The 23,117-nt window shown below is 32.8% G+C and overlaps 1 protein-coding gene across 1 annotated transcript; it reads left to right on the top strand.

Annotated features, from left to right (window-relative positions):
• The first annotated feature begins 143 nt into the window (after positions 1-143).
• On the top strand, positions 144-17,547 carry LOC140046412 (uncharacterized). Its single transcript, XM_072091058.1, has 8 exons — positions 144-201; positions 1,044-1,603; positions 8,973-9,127; positions 9,622-12,481; positions 12,809-12,971; positions 15,783-15,939; positions 16,171-16,282; positions 16,739-17,547. Exons 2-8 carry the CDS (start codon positions 1,334-1,336, stop codon positions 16,952-16,954), a joined length of 3,933 nt encoding a protein of 1,310 aa, XP_071947159.1. The 5' UTR covers positions 144-201; positions 1,044-1,333; the 3' UTR covers positions 16,955-17,547.
• The last annotated feature ends 5,570 nt before the right edge of the window (positions 17,548-23,117 follow it).

Below are 23,117 nucleotides of genomic sequence, written 5' to 3'. Positions count from 1 at the left end.
TTAGGTAGCATAAAAATAATATTCACTTTTTACAATATTAAAATCTATTTTATCTGGGCTCAGAGAGAGAAATGGATGGGAGAAATATTAATATCTTAAGTGATGATATTAATGCGCAGACAGATCATCACACACACAACAGGTCAAAAGTCAACGTTGGAGGAACTCTCGATCGTTGTGTTTCATCATTTTTATTCGATGGTACGTAGGCAAAATTTTAATTGAAACTATTGAATTTCTATTGGTTTATATGTTTTTTAAAAGTTGAATTATATTTTAATTATGCACAAATTGTTATGTTCTTATTCAATTGTGCAAAACTTGATTTTATATATCCAAAATCAGGCTAGCGTTAGGTCTAGGCCTAGTAGCCTAGCCTTCTCCCCTTCTCTATGCTAGCTATTCTGCTAGGCTAGGAGAGAGAGAAAAGGGCTGGCCCTGCCTAAAATAAAAATATAGATATAGCCTAGGCTGGACCTAGCTACGCCGATCCATGTTAGCCAAGGCCCAGTTACGCCCTTTATATATTGACATACTACTTATTATTTAAAAGTAAACATTTTTTTAATTGAATGATGCAATTAATGTAAATGATATTATGTAATACTGTTCTGTAATCTGTACACTTTTATTTACTAATTCATTTAACATTGTGTGTGATATATAAATTAGGCCTATTGCAGGCAGATTTTCTTGCGCAATTTCAATTTACCAAATCGTTCAAATTGCGCATAATAACACCTGCATTTGAATATCATATTTTTGGCTAATTTATAGTTTTGACAAAGCAATGTGTCACCAGGAAATATTTAATTATTGTTCATGTCAACATTTTGTGCTGAAATAAAACAGCTTCAAACTGTGTGTTATTACGCAATAAATAACTGCTGAATGTTATACATTTTGTATTTAAAACAGGTAAAAATCATGGGCCTAACTGTAATATACAAAATAGCAGACAATTTTAAATCTTTTTGAAGGAAAAACTTAAGTTTAGAAATATTTTAAAAATATAAACTCTTTGCTTTTTAAACAAAAACTAGGTTGAGAATCAACATCGAACTTGGCAACATGAACTGTAATTAGAACAACATGACTTTTGCAACCAGCTTGGTGCTGTTTCACATTCTTGCCACGATAGTTGCCGATGATGTCACCCATCCATTCTCCCTCAGCACGCATCTTATCATGCCCTCAGTTGACGAACTGAGGGCTTAAGATGTCTATCGATTAACTTCAAACAAACGCATTTTCGTTGGACTATTAAAAAAAGTTCCAATGAAATAGTTTGTCGTAGTTTAAGTAATTGAATAATTACGAAATTAAGACCACCATGTCTGTTCCATCACTGCCTTCAGTGAAGGTGTGGCTTGGTCAGGAGTTGGAGGTACGAGGGATAGATGCAATGATCTACTCTCACTATATTCTTAGTATACTGCAGCAAGATAACTATGAAATGGAGCCCGAGTTTGATTACAATTCGATGTATAGAAAAGATGCAAGAGGCAAATGTCGAGGAAACAAACGAGGGCGCTATTCATGGTCATCAGAGGATCTAAAGAAGACTGCAGTTCTGCAGTGCCTTCAGTCTGTTACAGAACAGGTAAGTTTATATAACAATAACATTGTAAACAAATTTAAAATAGGAGTCAGAATGTGATTTGAAGGTAGAGCGTATATTAAACCTGAAGCTACAAAACAAAGTCAATTCAATAAAATAATAATTAAATTAATTCTTGTACAGCAATATAATCAATGTTTAAAAAAAATCAATTAAAAAAAATATCTTGTAGATCAATGTTCTGAAAAAGTATATTAATTATTAGGTTTGGAGTGTTCACTGTTAGTTATAGAAATATTGTTTTTTAAATTAAAAAAAAATCATCCTTATCTTCTACACATGTTGACAACCGTGTTCAGTGAACAGTGTAGATGCTATAGAGATGTAGGTCAAGTTAGTTATCATTGTATCCATCCAAGCTGTACTTTGTTTTAGTGGACATAGTTTAAGGGTCAATAGACTCTAGTAACATAGTATCCAGGGCAGTCAGATGCTGTGCTGTGTTGGCAACTTACAACTACCTATTACATGGCATGAAGCACAACTATGGATAATTTAATAAGACATTAAAACTCTGGTTAATTTGATAAGACATTAATACTATTGTACACGCTGATTTCTAGTTTGGTTATTAGCATATTTTATGCCAACTTTATAAATACTGTACAGTACACAGTGTGATGGGTACCAACCATACAGTAGATAAATATTTTTTTTAAATTTAGGAATTTGATATTAATTAAAGATCTTTAAAAACATAATTTAAATTAGAAATCAAGTACGTTACTTTGCAAGTAAATACAATTCAACAAATTTATTATTATCGTTTGAGATACTGTATGAGATACTGTATGATATACTGTACTGTAATTATGTAATATAAAAGTGAAAACTAAACAAAATTTTTCTGACATTAAAAATTTAAATTATGAAATTGTTTAATGTTAAGATAAATTAGCACATTTTATACAGTAGATACAGTAGTTTGAATATTTCACTATCAATCATATTTAATCAAGTTTGTGAGGCATATTCCAGTGACCAAAATGATCCACTCTAGAAGACAGTTCACCCTATGAAAATCACTTTTTGTGAGTTTGCTTACCAGTATAATACCCCAGGGTTCTCTGCCTAAATTAGGACGTTCGTAAAAGTAATTTGTTAAAAAACGAAGCGAACATGTATTAACAACGTGCTTCGCCTGATAAAGTTTGACAAACTTTGAAACTTGCAGCGTACGATCAGATGGTGATTTTGATTGGCTATTTCAATATTTTGTCACGGATATGTCACAATAATTGTGGTAAATCAAGATTCTGCTGATTGTACCTAAAGTGATATGTTAAATTATGCGATGAGTCACACGTGGAACCACGGAAATAAGATTGGTTGTTTTCCTGTCAATTTCCTGTATGTGTTCTCGTCGGCCATCTACCTTTTCTTAAGAGTTTGACGCGTTTTACAATCGCCTTTAGTCAAGTGTCATGGCAAGCAAAGAAGTAAGTAACTTTATTGCAAGTTTTTATTTGATTAGGAATCTGAAAACTGTAGCAATGATTTGATGGTAACCATTGAAAGCTAGTTGTCGTTAAACACTGAGTGTTTCCGTTTGAAGTTTGATTGCAGGGGGATGTTTCATCACATCAGTTCTTTTGTTATTGTAGCAATTTGATCACGTGTTTAGGTTAATTAAGCTACTAGTACAGTAGTAATTAATTTTTTTATAATTCACTTTCTTTTATTTGTTTCAATGTCTTTTAAACTAGTTAGTAGAAATCAGTTATCCTTTTCTGAATTACTTATGACTACTGTAGATGGATACGGACTTGTTTTATAAAATTCATTTAGTCTCTTTGTCTGAACTTTACTGTGTCCTTGCGTGTAGTACAGTATATTATATTCTGTTGGTTGTTATGTCCCTACTCTGTGCTTAGTAAATATTTTGTATTGCACAATTACTGTAGGGTGAAATAATCAAGTTACATTTTAGACCAGGTATTTTGTGATGAATTTAAAATGCGTCAAATCTGTTAAAACGTGTTATTACGTTAAATTCGTTAACAATATGTATTGTTAACCTCCTTGCACCTTGTTAACTTGGCAGTTGGAACATCTGAAATTTGTGCCTATAAAATTAAAAACATTGTAGCCAACTTTTAAAATGTACTGTAGGTGTGATTGAGAAGGGCATATTAGTGGCGGTTTCATCGCTTTTTGTTGTGAACTGAATAAAATAAATGTTAGAGATGCAATTTAAATACACATTAATTAATTGCTATATTTGTTTTAAGTATAGCTTTCTATCTATATATTCAATTTTTTTTTAAAGCTTTTTGTTTTACTTTATAAATTTGTTAATTTATGATGATTCATGTGTGGTTTAAAATTTCTAGTGTTTCAAGTTACAAAGGATGTTTTCTATCAATGTAACTTTCATTTTAGTTATGAGACAACTTCCTGTCACATAATCATCCCCCCTCACCATCACGTTGACGTTCAAACAATCATTGCCAAAATTGGCAAACAGTACAGTAATTGTACAGTGTGGACAGTAAGACAGTGTTTATAACAGGTTGCAGTACACCCCATTACATTATGACAGTGGGACAGTATTGTCCTCCAGTACCTCTATAGGTTTACAAAATAAAAACTATGAGAGATCTAATACACAAGATCATTATAATAATTGTGTAGTAAGTAGTGTGAATTATCCTACTCACTACTGTTACCTAAAACAACCACGCCCAACTAAACACAATTTTAATTGAATTAATCAATTAAAATAACATTTATTTAAATAGTACTGTACAACATTCTTTTATTGTTATGTTTTGTTTATTCTTTCCTCAAAATAGATTTGTTTTAACCACTAAAATAAAATCATTCCATGAAACCGTGGTTGTAACATCCCACTAGGAAGCAATCAACTGCCTGTACACCCATAGTATTAATTGAAGTCCTGTTTTTCTGTATTGTATCCTGTTTCTATATGAGTATTGGTTTTTGTGTGTATATTCCTGCTGTCATAGCCGACTGTAGACAACATTAGGTCATTTATCCAACATAATATTTGCTTGTCATTCAATGTTGAATTATGTCATTAATATTATTTCTTCCCAGTTTAACATTCTAGTAAAATTTGATCACTGTATGCTGGGCAAGTAGTTATGTAATAGTAATACTAGTGTTTAGCAGTGGCAGATCCAGGATTTTGAAATAGATGGGTGAGGGCGGGGGGAGGTTGGTTCCAGAGAATAAAAGTAGTGAAATGGACTTAATTTGATGTCCTACTGTATATTTTGCATTACAAGTTGTAAAATTTAGAGGGTGTCCGGGCCGGCTACACACACCCCCATCCCCCCTATTTATCTGCACCTGTTTAGGAGCATTTTCAAAGTATATTTATAGTAACAGTACTGTACATTGAGACTGTTAGATATTGTGCACTTTGGCCTCTACAAGTACAGTGTATCCATGAGTGAGAAATAAATATTTACACTTGGTATCATTAATGTACAATTGACATTGTATATAAACATAGTATAAACCAATTAAAATAAACGAACTTTATACCTCCTTCCAGTTAAATATTAAATACATGTTCATGTTATTAAGTTTACTAATTTAATTGTGAGTTCAGTATGTATGTTAGTTGATATTAATTAAATCATGCAATTGAATATACTCAAGTTAAATATATTAATTAATAAACAATACTTCCAGTAATTAATTAGATTATTTTAATTAAAGAGAGAGTAGGAAAACAGGAAGTGCAAATTAATATGCGTTTTGTTTCCTACCACAGTATACATGAATATAATAACACTTTTAGATGAAATAATAAATAATTTCTTTTTTATTCAAAGTAATTTTCTCAACTTAATTTTAAAATAGTGGATTTAAACTATTTTATTAAATATAGTTATGTAGTTTAGTTTATTGTTATGAACTTCAGCCAAAAATAATAAGCATACAACATTGTTTATCTCCACTCTTATGAACTATGAACTGTCTGCTTGACTGGCAGGCTGGCTTTACAGTGCTGGCCATAGGCCCGGCCTCCATTAATTAGGCCATATATAGTGAGGCCCCTCGAACAGTATCAACATACCACGCATGCCATTGTCAGGGCAGTAGCAAAACACATGTGCCTCCGAACAGGAGGTTTTAACAGGATCTCCTCATCCTAATGTTTTTGTTCAGTCTGCGTGTTTGATTGAATTTCTATGATGCTACTTTTTACAATGCCTAGACGCTATTGTTAGGCACCTTTATGGGGGTTTGTCATGCCCTCATTCACTGGAACTTATTATTGGAGTTTATTCGTCTTGATACTCGGATAATAGAGGATAATTTTGTGTTAGAGGTCATCTCATCTCCAAGGTTACTGTATCATGGTTAGTTACCAACTAAAACATTTCACCTGCAGGTGCGAAGTTTAAAAATGTCAGTTTGAGCTGGTGTACGCTGCTAAGAGGTGCTGGCTTGGCTCTTGTAAATTCTTGTTTATCATTGTATGCAAAACGAAATGAAAGTATGATATTAACTTGACGTGAAATCAATTAGAAATGTAATTCTTCACCATAACAACACGTTACTTATTGATTTTAGGTTTTATAGTATAATTTTCCTGATTAATTGATGTCAAGTGTACAGTAGTGAGTAGGATAATTCACACTTACTACACAATTATTATGATAACCTATCTATTGTATTATTAATAAAACATTTTGTTGTAAATGCCACACACTGGCAGATAATCATAACATACATTTTTAAACACAGTACAAACACTCTAATCTAAAACATATTTTGGTGAATTATTATTTAATTACTGTACAAAAAATATATATATTAATTCGTTCATATTTTGATTTTTTGCTGTCAACTTTTGAAGTTGAATTACGAATGTGCTATGAGTATCATAACAAACAGTGAGCATCATCATAGAGAACATTATGGCAAATTCCATTAAAGTAGTAAGTTTATGTAATCACCAATATTCTGTACTTAGCCTTTGAACATTATTATGCAATACAGTACTACAGTAAATGCCTGTAGTAAACTTAAATCATAAAACATTAATAGAATGTGTGCCATACTGCTTATTTCAATAATAAATAAATAAATTGTGTTTATTAAGGTCTAATGAAACTGGGTCTAGAACATAAATGTTATGTTTAATGTTAAAATTGCTACACAATTTTGTGAGTGACTCGGTAGCACTGCAGTAAGGTACTGTTTAGTTGTACTGTATAGCTTTTTGCTGGCGAAATTATTCCCTGTATATGTACTGTACAGTACAGTATGTCCCTCAAGATCACAATTATTGTACTGTATAATTGATAAACAGTTCTGTTGAGTTGTATTTTGTTTGTTTTTAATTTACTGGTTCATTTATTTTATTTCCTAGTATTCAGAGGATGTATTTGATAGCCGACTGCATTTTTAGAATCGTTTTATTTCCCGATTCAAATGTGACTTCTCTACAGTATGTCACAATAGTCTTGCTTTCTGAGTACTTATTGTTGTTGAGAATTACAGAATTTACACATTGTTATGCACCATGTTATGCTTTTTGTATTCAATGAATACTACAGTATGCGTTTTAAACCAAGGTCATTGAATTTAATTGCGGCTTTGTGATTACACAATAATATAATCGTAATCTTTGATTCTGTAAGATGTCAAATATTTTTTAGAGCAGGAATTTTCAGTATTGTACATTGTCTAGCTGTGTTGCAACCAAGATTGTTTTGTAGCTGATTATTTACCCTAATAGAAAGTGACTGTTAATTAACTTGTCCGATTAGGAACAGATTTTAAAATCATGATGTGGTATGCTTAATAAATAATACATGTATTAAATGATGTATACTGTGTGTTTGATATATTTGATTACTGAATGTGAAAACACATTATACAGAGTAGACAGCTGTTGAGACTTATTTTATGGACTGTATATTGCAAAGTATGCTTTCAAATAACAGGAGGTGCCACATGTTTAATTTGTGTGTATGTTGTGATGTTTGTTGGCAATGTTATTGTTGCCTATGTATGTACTACTGAAGTAATAAATAAACTGCGGTAAGTGTTGGTTAACGGCTTTGTTGGTACTGAAATGAACTCTGTGCATGCAGTAGAAAATGTACTTGAATTGAATGATTTTTGTACTTTAACGGCTTTGTTGGTACTGAAATGAACTCTGTGCATGCAGTAGAAAATGTACTTGAATTGAATGATTTTTGTACTTAGGACCACTTTTTTTAGCCCTCCTGTATATACATTTACGTAGTCACGTGTACAATTGAGTAATAATAGAATATTTTGTGCTTACCTTGAGAAAAATCACAATAGGTCTGGGATTACAAATTTTAAATTGTCACAACTATTACACAGGTACTGTAGACAGCCAAACAGTCTTATTTTTACTCTAGTAATATAATAGGAATGATTTTTTTTTTCAATATGATTTTATACAGTAAGAATTTACAGTAATTGAAAATAGTTCATTGTTTACTTTCATAAATAAAAATAGTACAATTTGTTTGTACACTAAAACCCAGACATTTGTAAAACTACTGAACAAGGGAAATAATTTTATCCCATTTCAACCCATTAATCATATTTCCTTTGTAAAAACCCTTTTGTCCCTCTTGGGTTTTTAACATAATCCCTTCCTACTACTAGCGAACTTGGCCTTCTTATTGTGACTAGTACTTAATAGTAGTTTAAAGCTGGCCTTCGTTTACTATAAATGAATTAATTTGTTGTAAAATTGACAAAACACTATATAATTATTTTTGTCAGTTTTGCTCATATGGGTTATAAATTGTACTGTACTATAGGTATATATGAATTTAGTTCTGCTGTATACGGTAAATACATTTTTTTTATCGGATGGACAAAAATAAAGCACTGATTGTAAAATAAAACAGAAGATATATTTTAAAACATTTTTAGGGGATATTCTGTTGCATTTGTCACTCAACTTATAATTATATGCAAGAATAAACTACTGTACACGGATACTGTTCAAATACCAGAATATGTTTGATTTCCAACTTTCCAACTCAAAAGATTTTAGGGTATTTCCCTTCAAACCAATTTCAAAGAGCCACATAATGATTATATTGTATTGTGTATTATGTAAATAGTAGGCTACGGATCTTATGAAAGTTGAATTTTAAATAACATTGTGTGCATTCTGATAGCAAAACATTTTATTCGTATTTCATATTTAATAAAATGAGGAACCAAAAGTCAATGTAGATTGTATTTTGGTGATAGAGGAGTGTCCTTTAAATGTGAAACTAACAATTTGCATTTGTGTATCATGTTTTTAGGCTTTTATTACTCTACAGTACAGTATGTTATTTGAAATAAATATATTATAATTTTCTTTTTTTAGGAATGTGGTATTGAGGGTTTGGTAGAGGAGTTGTGTCAGAAACTACAGAAACTTCAAGATGAACAAAGCAAGCGAGAAAATGGAAACGGGAAAAAAAAACAAGTCAAAAAAGAAAACAAAAAAAGCAATTCAAAGGATGAAAATAAAGCAATGAAGTAAGTGCTATAGTAGTTTGAAAGATATTAAGTTCATATTATACATACAGTACCTGGTTTATTATATCTACATTATCATCTATCATGTATGATACCATCAATAAACAGTTAAAATCAAAATTGTAATGCATTTAATGAACAGGAAAACTTAATTAAAATACTGTGACGAATACTATTCTCATCATCAGAACTGAAATCAACGTCTAGAATACTCATACCTATGACATATCAATCTAAATCCTTCTAAAAATGTAGATGGAATATTTGATGGTAGACCTAATTGACTTTTAGTCTTTCTCATTTTGTTAAAATTGTGGGAAGGGCCAACTCAAAAGCTACATCCTACACCTTTTCAAAAAAGTAAGGTTACAGTCTGAGTTTATTGTTCTTATTCAAGATTTTTTTTATCACAAGATCAACATATATGGCATAGTATCAAAATAAATCAAATCAAATAACTGCTAATTTTCATCTTTTTGGCACGTTCTTTACAGGTACTTCGAAGCATTCCCTTCTCTACACACAGACACAGATTGGAATGAAAGTTTTTACAAGAAAAATAACAAGAAAAAATCACCAACATTTGCTGAAAAGCTATCGAAAAAAGAGGAAACGAAAAGTAAATCAGCTTCAGTATCACGTCACAGCAATTCGCCGGTTGAGTCTAATCTTCAGCGACGGCCGAAGAGCTTGCCAAACGTCTCTATCCAAGATAGCGACAATTGTAATTATAAACATGATTTACAGAAAAACACCGTCAAACATAGGAAGAAGCCACGAAATAATGGAAAAGAATTAAAAGCAAACAAAAAAAATTTACCTGTAAAAGAAAGGAAAGATAAAACGAAAGTGGAATTGTTGAAACAGGAAGGAGAAACTCCTTATGAATCCGATGCTGAAGATGTTAGCTGGTATGTGGACCCTGTTATGGATGTCTTTAGTACAACATCTGAGAAAAGTAAATTTGAAACAGTCTATCGCTCCGAGGGAACCAGTCCAGTCATGGGTGAGACCACGGATGACAGTACATTAGAGGATGCTGTCAGCTCTATTACAGAAAGTCTATGTAAGGAAATTATTGATGAGATGGCTGTCTTAGAAGACCTCCCTATAGATAGGAAGCGAGAAGATTTTACTGGTTTGGAAGGTTTTGGAGATGGTTTAAGAAATAGCAGTGCAAGAAATTTTAAGTGCAATACATTACCAAGAATTGGATCGAAAGGTTTCGGTGATACTCCGAGGCCATTGAGTTTTGTGATGGGTGATAGTTTGGGATTTAAATTGCCTGACAGAAATATTGAAAATGAGGGTGAGAATGATGGAGATGAAGACAGCTCACAGATGAAAGAGCTGCTTGGTTCCAGGTCTCATTTAGCAGACATATGGAAGTCGGACGAACCAAAGGTTACCACTAATCCATGGAATACGGAAAGCTGCAGTGAGATGGCAACAGTAGGAGATGAAAAAACTGTGACATCTCTGACCATTTTTACTGGAGCTAATGAAAATATCGAAGATGACGCAAGGTCAAACAGGTCTTTTGCGTCGGATTCGTTATCAGATAGCCTACTTCAAATCTGTGATCATAAGCATGATCACGAACATGTGAAAATGTCAATGGCACTAGTAGGATGCAACACTACACATCAACAGCAGCATTGGTCGCGAGCTGACTACACTACTAACTTCATGCACTACTCATCTGAAGATGAAAATGGAGTGGCATTTGTTACCCATCCAACACAGGATGCCTACCAACCAACAGCCGGATTAAACTGTGGATATCAGCCCGTTCAGCAATCGGGTCGAGATGTGAACAATGCCATGTGGTCTACTTATGATATGCAGGAGTCTTGTGTTCAACCACCGAAAATTGTGACCTGGGATTGTGGTCACCATGGGGTTGGACTGAGTAAACTAATGAGAAAAACTAAGTTTATTGAAGGTGGTGTGTATGGTAGCCCTTATTCTAGCCATAATAATAGTCAATTGAATAGTGTTTGTAGTAGCAGGACAGAGAGTCCATACGATGACAGTTTGCGTGATCTTTGGGATACTCCTTTTAACGAAGAAGCACAGTTAGATTCTAAACTTCTGCATCATGCTGTTATCACACGACGACAGCATATATCTCAAGTGCAAAGAAAATCAAGCAGTGTTAGTTCTATTTCGTCATCACGAAGGAACTCTGCTCTTGATTATAACAGTGATACCGGAGGAGCCTTCTGCAGTGAAGATGCTGGTATTGACAGCCCAGTGTTCGTTACTTCGAGGAGGAACTCGTCACGGTTTGACTTTGCACGATCTGGAGGACATGTTGAAGAGGATGATAACTCTGAATTGCATCCTGGGGACACTCATCAAGAACTATTTGATGAGGTTATGAAAGAGACTGAGAATATTTTGGAACTTACTCAAAGTTTGAAAACGGCTTGTAATATCAAGTCAAAGGTTAATGAACCGGTATCGTTTGAGCAAGAGATGAAAGAGGCATCAGAGGCTGAGTATGATTTCATCCCATGGTGTCCTTCAACAACACCAAAAACAACTGAAAGTGCCAGTGATTCTGAAAGCTTATGTGGCAGTCTAACAACCATCAAACCAGCTATTACAAAGCCTGAACCTATCAGAAACTTAAAGAGTCAGCCAATTGGTTTTGGCAGTAGTTTTGAAAGACACAGAAACGCTATGAGCCCTCACGAAAAAAGTCGCAGAGAGTTTGAAGATCTGCTAATCTCACCGAAAACACATTTCAGACCAATCAGAGAGAGTTTTTCTTCCGAAGACTCGCCCGTGGCCAGAGATGAGAATTTCAACAGCGACAAAGGCAATGCACTGTTACCATCGTTTGATGGAATAGAGTACTCTACATCGAAACCTGTTATGTCCAACACAACTAAACATCAACTATCGATGGACTGCACCAAAAGATATCTAGAAAAGATAGGCAAGTGGGATATTTCAGAAGCAGGATACCTATCTGACGGTAATCAACCAAGAACTATTTATCCTAAAGGCAGTTCTTACTATACAGAACAAACAAGAGAACCAGATATCATCTCTGCATCATTTCCAACAAACTTTCAAACAAGAACTCCTCCATACTTGACAGGTGCAGAGTACATGAGTGAAGTGTTCGATCTTCATAAAGATGACCAGACAGATTTACCTTGTCTGTGTGGTAAAGGAACCAATGTTGGTGGTAATGCTAACGTTGTTGACATTGGCCAGCCATGCCCGAGGCATGCAATGTGGTTTCAGACTGGTGGTGGAGATATCGATCCTGATACAAATTATGGGTTTAGCAGTGGAGGTGAATATGATCCAACTGTCAATTCAGACTATGATCAACAGGTACTGTTAATTTATCTTTTTTTACTTTTAAATTCTACATCATCTTTGTAAAGACAAACAGTCAATTTGAATACAAATTACAATGTTGAAATACCTATGTTATTATTAACCAGCTTTCATTTTTGGAAGTTAAACCAAATACAAAAATACAATCCCAATATTAACAGAACAGTTAATATGCAGATTTAGTAAATTTCTGCCTTCTGTTCTGAAAAAAAAGCTTGCTACTAAAAAAGAAGAAAAAAGTTGCATTCACTTTTGTGCAGTCTAATATATATATCCATTTTAACCATCCACTTTCAAAAATACTCATTATATTTTATATAGATATTTCCATATGAAGATGATGTTTTTGTACCAAATATTGAGGAACACAAGATGCCCAAGAAAGTGGTATTCTCTTGTGATCTTGAAGAGAAATGGTTACAGGAAAGTGAAGAGCGGGCAACCAATGGCCATGGATATAAGAAAAAGACAAGAATAAAGAACAGTAAGAAATGTTGAGGTTGAATAATTAGGGCTTGGCTTTCATACTAGAAATTATAGATTTATATTTGCAATATACAGTAAGAACTAGTTATGTGGTACATACAGAGAAATTAGCAGGCCCGTAGCCAGGGGGGGTTTATGGTTCGGGCAAACCCCCCTTTACAGCGAACCCCCTTAACCGACTGCGAACCCCCATCCCCTCACCCTCATCTCTGAAAATCCTCCAAATACGTGCTCCACACAGTACAAAATGTTATTCGTAAATTGAAAAATTTGTAAACTCGTTCTTGAATAACTCGATACATTCTTCGCTGTATGAGCGTACGTCGAGCGATACGTGTCTGTAAATTTCCAAGAGTTGCAAAATGAATTGCCGATCCTGGTTCAGACCTATGGAGTTGTACGCCGCGTACAATACGAAAGCAAACGCCGCAGCTCTGAACCTTGAAATCCCTGGATGTAACATGATATTGACGTGTGTATCGTACTCATACAGTGAGCTGGTGCACGAACGATTCGTACAAAGGACACCGCCAGACTAACGCGTACCTATTGTTTAGGTCACGGCAGTCAGCATGCATAAAGTAGGCCTATTCCGTAAATCTTCTAATTGTAACCCTGGGCTATTATTCTTTGATTGTTTTTTAAGGGTGGGTAACTATTAGAAGGGGGATTACTATTAGAGTAGTGGGTTACTATTACTAATCAGTCAGCAAATCATAGCAAAATAATAAACCAGTACGAATAAACAAATTTGTTTGAACTCTAACTTTATTTTATAAACTCAAAAACACTCAATCCTCCCCCACTCCCGAGATCAACATGCATTATCTCCTTATTTTCAAAATACGGCTGCATCATAAACGACCAGTCTTCAATTCATAATGTAATTTTGTCAATAGTTTTTGTGACTATAATATTAACCCCATGGGTTACTATTAAGCCCCTTTCTCACAGAGTTGTGTGCCAGGAATATTGCGGGAATATACCATTACCATGCCGGTATGGTTTTCTGTGAGAACGGGTCGTCTTGGCATCATGCCGGCACCATGCCGGCATCGACATGACCTGCTTTAGACCTAGTAATATTCTAGGGATATTCCCCGCAATGCCAGACGGGCATTCTGTGAGAACGTATTGCCGTTATATTCCGGGGTTCCCCCCGTCGAGGCTTTGACACCTTGCGCAGTCAAGTGTATCACTTTGGCGCCTATTCAATTCAATTAACAATAATAATGTCGAACTGGAGGGATAATGAGATAAGAGAGCTGCTTAAAATAAGGGGACAAGAAGAAATTTGTAGCATAATCTATATAGGCCGCTAGGCTAGGCCAGCATTAGCTCTTTGTTTGTTGGTGCCTGACCTTTCGTCGCCTTGTAAATTGTAGGCCTACAGCCTTCTAAGGTGTTTTACAGATTGCCGATGACGGCAAATTAATTGCTATACCTGTATAATATATGCACAATATACTGTACATAGCATGTATTGCATAAATATGCTATAAAGGAAGATAATAATCTGTAACTTAACATTCGCCGCCATATCATCGCTAGACAAAAATAATAACAATAAAGGGCGCCCTCAATAATTATTTTGTCAGAGACTTTTTATTGGCCGAATATGCCCGACTCCTTTCTCACAGAAAGCCGGTATATACCGGTTATATTTCCGGCACGATAGTCCGATGAGAATGGGTATATGCCGATAACGATACCGGCACGACGCCAGCACTGTACCGGTATATTGCAGGCACATCTGTGAGAAAGGGGCTTTAGAGTAGTGGATTATTATTATAGATTGACTTATAAGGTGGGTTACTATTAGAAGAAGGGTTACTATTAGAGTGTGGATTACTATTAGAAGATAAAAAGAAAATAAGACATAAAAAATGTGTGGCTATGAAGTATAGTACGTGTATCATCATCATAGAGGATTATAGTGAATATTAATATATTACACTATAATATCTATGGTATCATGTACTGTAGTTTACATTATAGCATCCGATTATTTTTTTCTAGGGCTACCAGCCGATACGTAGGCTACTCAACTGCATCAATATCATTTATTTACATTGATTAATATTTATCCTCAACAAATTTCTGTAAATAAATATAGATAGAGCTATAATAAGCATTGAATTTGCCTTCTCACACAAAGTGTGCTTTTTTCGGGGATTCACTTAGACGTATGAATGATCATAACAATCGGCGATTAAATAGCCCACGTGTGTGAGGAGGAGAAAAAAACTATGAATACGACGGTTTTGCTCATTGGTTGCTGCATGAGAGTGTCTTTTCCGACCAATTAGATGTGCCATTTATCATGAATGTTATGTGCGAGAGTACCATTTCCGGTCATCTAGGGATGTCATTTTAAAAAATGAGTGGGGGGGGGGGCGGGGCAGTGTCCTCCCTCCCCCCCCCCCTTGACAGATCCTGGCTACGGCCCTGATTAGGATGTGCTTCCTCCCTCAATTCCCCTACACAGTGGATTTAAGTTTTGAGTGACAATAATGCATAGGCTCTAGTACAAGATATTTTTCTTCATCATTCAGGGCATATGCCTTCAAACTCTGACCTTATATCATTATTTTATTGCATTGTATTATTTTCTTTTATGTCATCTTTTAAAACTAGTAAATAGCTCCTAGCTCATTGTAAATCGCAAGCTCCCTATCTTATATTATCTCACTTTGTACGACTATGACTACCAGGTGTATACATCAACTAAAGCTAACCCTCTACTGCTAGGGTCACTTCAAGCTTATAACATTCCATTTGTTTATAACTAACCTTTTCGTTTCTTCAGGGCTTCAACCAAAGCCGTGTAGCTTCTATCTGGAAGGAAAGTGTCGTAAGGGTGACTGTCGCTTCTCGCATGATCTTAGCACAACGACATGTCGCTTCTGGGAGGAATCTACATGTTACAAAGCTGAAAGTTGTCCATTTCTTCATGGTTATGCCAGGTATATTTAATTGTATTATCATCTACAGGGTTTTGTGTTCATAAGTTATGTATTGTGATTCATCTTTGATTATGTACAAGAATTGGAATTAGGAGCTGTAACAAGTGTACTGAGACTAAACCAGTTAATTGGTTTTTAAAAACTATCATCAGTGCTTATTTAAACTACAAATGTAACATATTAGTGCCACTTATTTTTATAGGAAATTAATGAAGTTATTTTGTTTTCTAGCGACTTACCAATTCCTGTTACCGTGGAAGTAGACAGAGGTGCTCCTGCTGCCTCTGCGGTCCAAACCCAACCCGCAAAGGAAGTCCCAACACAGACGGTTCAAACAATTAAGGTATGTTAAGCATTGAAATACCAGGCATATCATTTTAGAGTGTGTAAAGCTCTGTCTTCACTATCAAACTAGTTTGACAAAAAAAGTGTGATGTGCCCAAATATGGTAGTGATATGACATCATGTGCATATATAGGCACATCAAATTTGTTGTCACATAAAGTTTGATAGTGTAGACAGAGCTTTAGTCCTAATGTAGACATTCTTAATTTTGGTTTCATTTTTATATACAGTAGAATCGTTATTAAAAGGAGACACCTTCAAGACCCAGATTATTGGCTGGCTGTATTGCCCCTCATTTGTTTTACAGGAAAGCTGTTGCCTTAATAGGGCTGCCCCTGAACATGGGTTCCACTGTATTTTTTTTTTAATAGAAAGATACACAATTTTTTAATGAATTTGATTTATGAAATTAGAAAGAAAGAAATAATATTTGTGGTTTAATAAATACTTTCAGAGTGAACCATCACTTATCAAGAAAGGTATCTTTGCCCTGAGGAAGAAACCCAAGTTGATGAGAAGTAGCCAGGGGAGGCAAGCCAAGAAAGCATCTCCCTCATCATCTCCTGTCTCAAAACTGGCAACATCTAGTCAACCAATACCCGTTGTCAAGACAATGGAGAGAAACAATTGTAGGTCTTTACCAATTAATATTAAGGCCAAACCCAGGTAACGAAGGCTTAAATTAGGAGAATTATTTTATTTTGTTTATTAAAAATGATTATATAAATGTATATATATAAAAATATAGATAGAACACTTTAATTTATTATTGATTATGGATATTTATTATTGTTTTTTTTGGAACAGCATCACTGATTTATTAATGAATCTAAAGTGCTGTTCTAGTTTTTTATTTGGATCTCGGGTAAACGCAGCCTTAGGCATAATATGTCTGGAGAAAAACATTTTCTCTAATAAAGGCTGGCTGCATAAACCATTTTTAGTAAGATGGTATACACACAAGTGTTGTACTTATTATGCTAATAATAGGGAACTGCAATGATTTATTGCAAGTGGAATATATTTGTAATAATTATAACACCACACTATTCAATCCTGGTTAAAATCTGTAGTTCTATGTCTGCACTCAAGCAGGTTATTTACCAGAGTTCGAAAGCACGAAAACAAACTACTATACTGACACAAACAAGCCACACCTTTTCAGAAAATATAAACAATTTTTGAAAATGAAACTAGTTATGTCCAACCCGGAATTCAACACATCGTTGAAATTGAAGATATTTATCCAATGCGGAATGAACCTTCATTGATAGAATTGTTATTTATCAAACCATAAATAAAAATTCATACAACATCTACATATGACATATTTTAAAAATATTTAATATGAACACAAAAATTACAATTTGTACAAAAAAATGCATGTCTCCCTCTAACTGAAGAATACTTTTTTATACGGTTCAGTTAAACCCGATCACACAATTGGGTCAGAGGTCACGTGTGGTTTTCAAACTTGCTTTGCATTGATGCCAAAACATTTAAGTAGGGTCAAGTTTGACAGTGGATTTTAGCTGATCTGTAAAAGTAATATACAGCAATCAGAACCTACTGTTAAAAAACTATTTGTAAATAGTCAGGAATAAAACACTAATAACGTTTCTAAAATGAGAGAAATGAGTTTCTTTAGAAGAGAACCTGTTATTTGTCGTGTGGTTAAAGCAGTTGACTAATGTTTTCAAATGTAATATATAATGCATATATTATCTATTGATCCGCTATTGCTTTATTCCTCATGACTTATATTTAAAAGTAAAAGTGTCCTTTTTTGTTTTTAGTCCAAGTGACCTTATAAATGAAAATAACAAAAAAAAACTTGACTAAATCAAATAATTGAATAAGTAACAAAATTGAATAAGTAAAATGATTGAATAAGTCAAATAATTCAATAAGTCAAAAAATTGAATAAGTCAAATAATTGTCAATTGTCAAATAAGTCAAGCAATTGAATACAGTAAGTCAAATAATTGAATAAGTCAAAAAATTGAATAAGTCAAATAATTAAAGAAATAAACTAGCACCTTTTTTTGTTTTGCTGAAAATGTATAATTTATGATTTATTCACAAATTGAAGAAATGCTGTAATATCAAAATTGAGCTGTGAATTGAAATAATTTCACGCTCAACTACAAGAATTCAATTAAATAATTTTTTGAAGTTCAATAAAATATTTTTGATATAATAAAAGATCTAAAAGTAATTAGCTTATTGAAGCATGAAACTAGATTGGAAATAAGTCATTGAGTTGGGTCATTAACAATTTAAAATAGGTCATTACCAAGGGACTACCAAGAGACTAATGTCATTACTAATAGTGTTATGAGTTTATTACCAGAGGAATAGGTTTAGTACCATGTACAATATAGGTTAATTACTTATTAATTAGATTCAACTACTAGTATCTATAAATACAGTTTAGACTAGCACTGCTCAACCATTATATACATACATTTTGTATATAAGAAGTGATTCTTTACCAATCTTTTAAGTTTACTCAGTGAGAAGGTATATTCTCATATAGTACTTTCTATGTAGTGCTCAATATGGTAGTATAAATTCATTTAGTTAGATTAATTAATACTGACATTATTATAAGTCATAAAGTAAGGTACGATACTAGGCACTACTGTCTGGAAATCACTTTAAATTGGAATAGTATTTTGTGATTTATTTCTGATGATAAAAGGATCCTTAGTATCCTTTTATTTAATGAGATATAATACATTTAGGCCTAGGGTGTATTTAGTGCGAGTACTGATATGAGGTGTGTTTGTATGCAGGCAGGTGTATAGTTTGACAATAATGTCTTTATCACTAATAATGCCAATATCATACCAATATCAAATGTTCATTATACTAATGTTAGCCTTACAATCCTAAATACATCCATTTTAAAATACTTTTCACATATCTGATATATGTTTGTCTGTAACCCCTTTTACTTCAATTCTGAGTGCAATAGAGTCATTAATAAACTCCTTCCATTGATACAGATACAGTATCAGAAACTGATCCCCTGCGAAAATGTATTTATTTTTTGTTATTACCTATTTTTTGTTTTTTTATGGGTAGGTGAAAAAAAAACCCAGGGATTATTTATTTGTTTACATCTTATATGTATAGATGAAAACAAATCACATCACGTAACAACATAAATATTAATTTTTCTTTATTATTTCTGTTCCCAAACACCAGTTTAAATTATTTACTGGAGGGAACACAGACAAACAACAAACATGAAATACATAACAATTATATTAAACTACAAAGAATATTACTGTATAAATACAGTATATATATCAACCCACAACTTTGTACTTATGTTTGCTACTTCTTCCTAAAGCCTTTGTCTACACTATCAAACTTTATGTGACAACAAAATGTGATGTGCCCATATATGAACATGATGATGTCATATCACTACCATATTTGGGCATATCACTACCATACTTTTCTGTCAGACTAGTTTGATACTGATAGTGTATACAGCTTTAGATTTGTTTTTGTTGTTGCACAACACATGTTGTATGTCAATGAAGTCTTGTAATGAATTGTCATTCTTTTTATTTTATGAGTAGAAGAATAATCCAACTGTTACTGTAAAGGAATGGTATAACATTTGATATATACTGTACATAATTATATATAGTTATACAATGAGATGTATCTGTCTTTGCCAAAACACATGCCATTGGTTGGTCTTAAGCCAAGTTTATGCATATATCAAGCAATAAATTATACAAAATTCTCCTACTGTTCCTTTCAATTCTTATTTTTTCAAAGTAAAATATATTTACAGTAAATAATACTAGATACATTTTTACATTCTTTTGCTTCTTTTTTTATAATTATTGTTGTACAGTAATTAATACTAAACCTCTTTTACATATTATAGTTCAAAACAACTGCGTTTTTGTATTTATTACGTTACATATATTACAGATTCAAATTTCATTTTAATGTGTAGGTGATAGCTTCCACGTATACAATGTCATACATTTACAACAAACATACACACGATTCTAAATGCGTTGAAGTTTAAATAGTTTGTTTATATATAATGGTAGTATTGTATTATCAGTCAACTCCTCCAGTTATCTTTATTCAGGTGGTTTTACCATCTAAATCACATTGTTCCTATGTTAATAGATATAATTATGTCAGAATAATGTCTTTGCTGATGGAACTAAGGATTGATGATGATGGAACTGTGTCGTGCATATGTTTGGATTCAATGTTTTATTGCGATTAAATTCTGTCGAGAGATTTTAGCATCATTGATTGTAAGTTTATGATCTGTCTCATGTCTGGACATTTCATTCTAAGATCGATGTATTTAATTGAAATGCAGCAGGATATTTTATTAGAGAATTGTGGAGGAGTTTTTGTGAGGTTTGTTGCCCACTAAGGCTGTATTATCTATGGCTAATACCATTGGCTAATTATGGAAGTTAATGTTTTTATTCACTTACTAAAATACAGTTGAACATACCCGCTGGAACCCCCTATTAAGCTCTGTCTACATAATCAAACTAGTTTGTCAAAAAAAAGTGTGATGTGCCCAAATATGGTAGTGATATGTTGTCATCATGTCCATATATGGACACTTCACATAAAGTTTGATAGTGTAGACAGAGCTTAAGTTACTGTGGAATAAGGTGAATATATGTTACACCTCGACCACCCCTATTCAATTTTCTCCATAATAAAGGTTCTACTGTATTAAACAATTTTTTCCTTCAATTGTCTTGATATACAGAATGAAAATTATAATTATTGTTTATAAAATGTTATTGTTGGCATGAATAATTCCGTATTTTAAGTAATTAAACTTTTCTTTGTCTGCAGAAAGTAGTTGCCACTTTTAATATTATTTTTTATGTAGGAGTGTTAAAAATCCAGCCTTTGTAATGTTTTACATTTGCTATATGAGACAAAAGGCATAGGAAAAAGATGAAGGTATAATATAGTTTACTTTAATTAGTAATAAAGTAGGTAAAAGTTGGTGCTATCTATTGTACACAGAGGCCTTATGCATTGATAAATTATAAACTCAGATTTTTCCTTTTTTTCCTTATACGGAAATTCTTATTAGCCTTTTCTTGCTATACAAAATTAATAGTAAAATGAGGAAAATAACAAATTTGAATAAAACTTAATCAACAGATTAGTGTTGTGTATAAAAAATAAATTAAATGATGTGGAATGGATAAAGTGTTACTTAAAAAAAATTAAATATTTGTATATTTTCTGGCCTCATAATAAACTGTATAGAATACATTAAAAAAAAATAAAATAAAAACTTAATTACAAGAAATATGATAAATACAATAATAAGCATATTTCTTTTTCGTAGTCAAAATGTTTAAAACAAGGAATGGATTAAAGAAATGTAGAATTCCGATAATATTCAGAATTAATTGCTTATTGCCTGTAGGTAGGAAACCTTAGAGTCTTCGCTGTACTGGCGTAGTTAACATTCTCTGGCATTTAAGGTTAAATGCATTAAACTGGAAGATTCATCATAGATTCAGACAATCCTATTAATAAATTTGTATGAATCTTGTAGAAATTGATAAATAAATAATAATGTTATCATATCATTATCAATATTTTAAATTATCATTTCGAATAGAGGAATTAATATGCTTGTTTCATACTGTATAAAACAATTTATTGAGATGGATATTAAGATTTGTCAATCTAGCATTCAACTAGTATTAACTGTGTTGCATCTATGTGATCATTAATGTAATCATTAATGTAAATGTATGCGCAATCTGAATGACTGTCTTGTCATTTAGTTTTATTGATGCAATTTGGAAAATAATAAAGAACCCGTTTTCTTGGTCACTTAATTAAAGAATACCAATATACCAACACTAATTTTCTTTTTCTTCCAAAAGTGAACCTTTGAGTCTCTCTATATTTTTAATTACCACTTTTCTGTTACAAAAATTCTCATTCATTTTCAACATAACCTTTTCTTCATCACATGACCTTGTGAATACATTTAATACATTTTAATATTAAAAGTCATTTTAAGGAATGTTGCATATCTACTTTTGAAATTGTTAAATGTCTATTTGATTGCTGTTCAGTGGTCGTATTCAACAATTACACTTAGTCTGTTTACACTATCAAACTAGTTTGACAAGAAAATAGTGTGATGTGCCCAAATAATATTTGGTAGTGATGACATCATCATGTTCTTATATGGGCACATCACTTGTCATAATCATACATTGATAGTGTAGACAGAGCTTTAAGAGAAACTCTTCCTTTTAAAATGTAGAAAGTCTTAATACCACTTAAAAAATTCTTAAATATTTATCAACTTATTAGTAAAATACTTTGATATTTGAGTATTTACAGTAGTTGAATTTAGTATTTGATACTTGGAAATATCTCACTTAAGTAAAATACTTGATATCTGAGTATTTAGTTGAATTTAGTATTTGATACTTTGAAAATATCTCACTTAAGTAAAATACTTGATATCTGAGTATTTAGTTGAATTTAGTATTTGATACTTTGAAAATATCTCACTTAAGTGCCTACTACTTCTCTGAATCAGAATCATTGCCAAGACATCAGCGTCCACTATCTGAATGATTTCATTATTAATAATCACAGGCTGTGATTATCAGGAGACTTTATAAGGTGTTCATAATTCTGTTGTTGATGTATGGATATATCTCGAGGGTAAAGATAAGATTAATGAAGAGTATGCTAAGTAGATAAATATTAATCTGGGTTGTAGTTAGTATTACACAAAGTTCTGATGCTAACGACACGATCTGTCTCATTTTTAC

The sequence above is a fragment of the Antedon mediterranea genome, chromosome 4, assembly GCF_964355755.1.
Source record: "Antedon mediterranea chromosome 4, ecAntMedi1.1, whole genome shotgun sequence".
NCBI classification, from domain to species: Eukaryota; Metazoa; Echinodermata; class Crinoidea; order Comatulida; family Antedonidae; genus Antedon; species Antedon mediterranea.
This window is presented reverse-complemented; position numbering and strand designations above follow the sequence as displayed.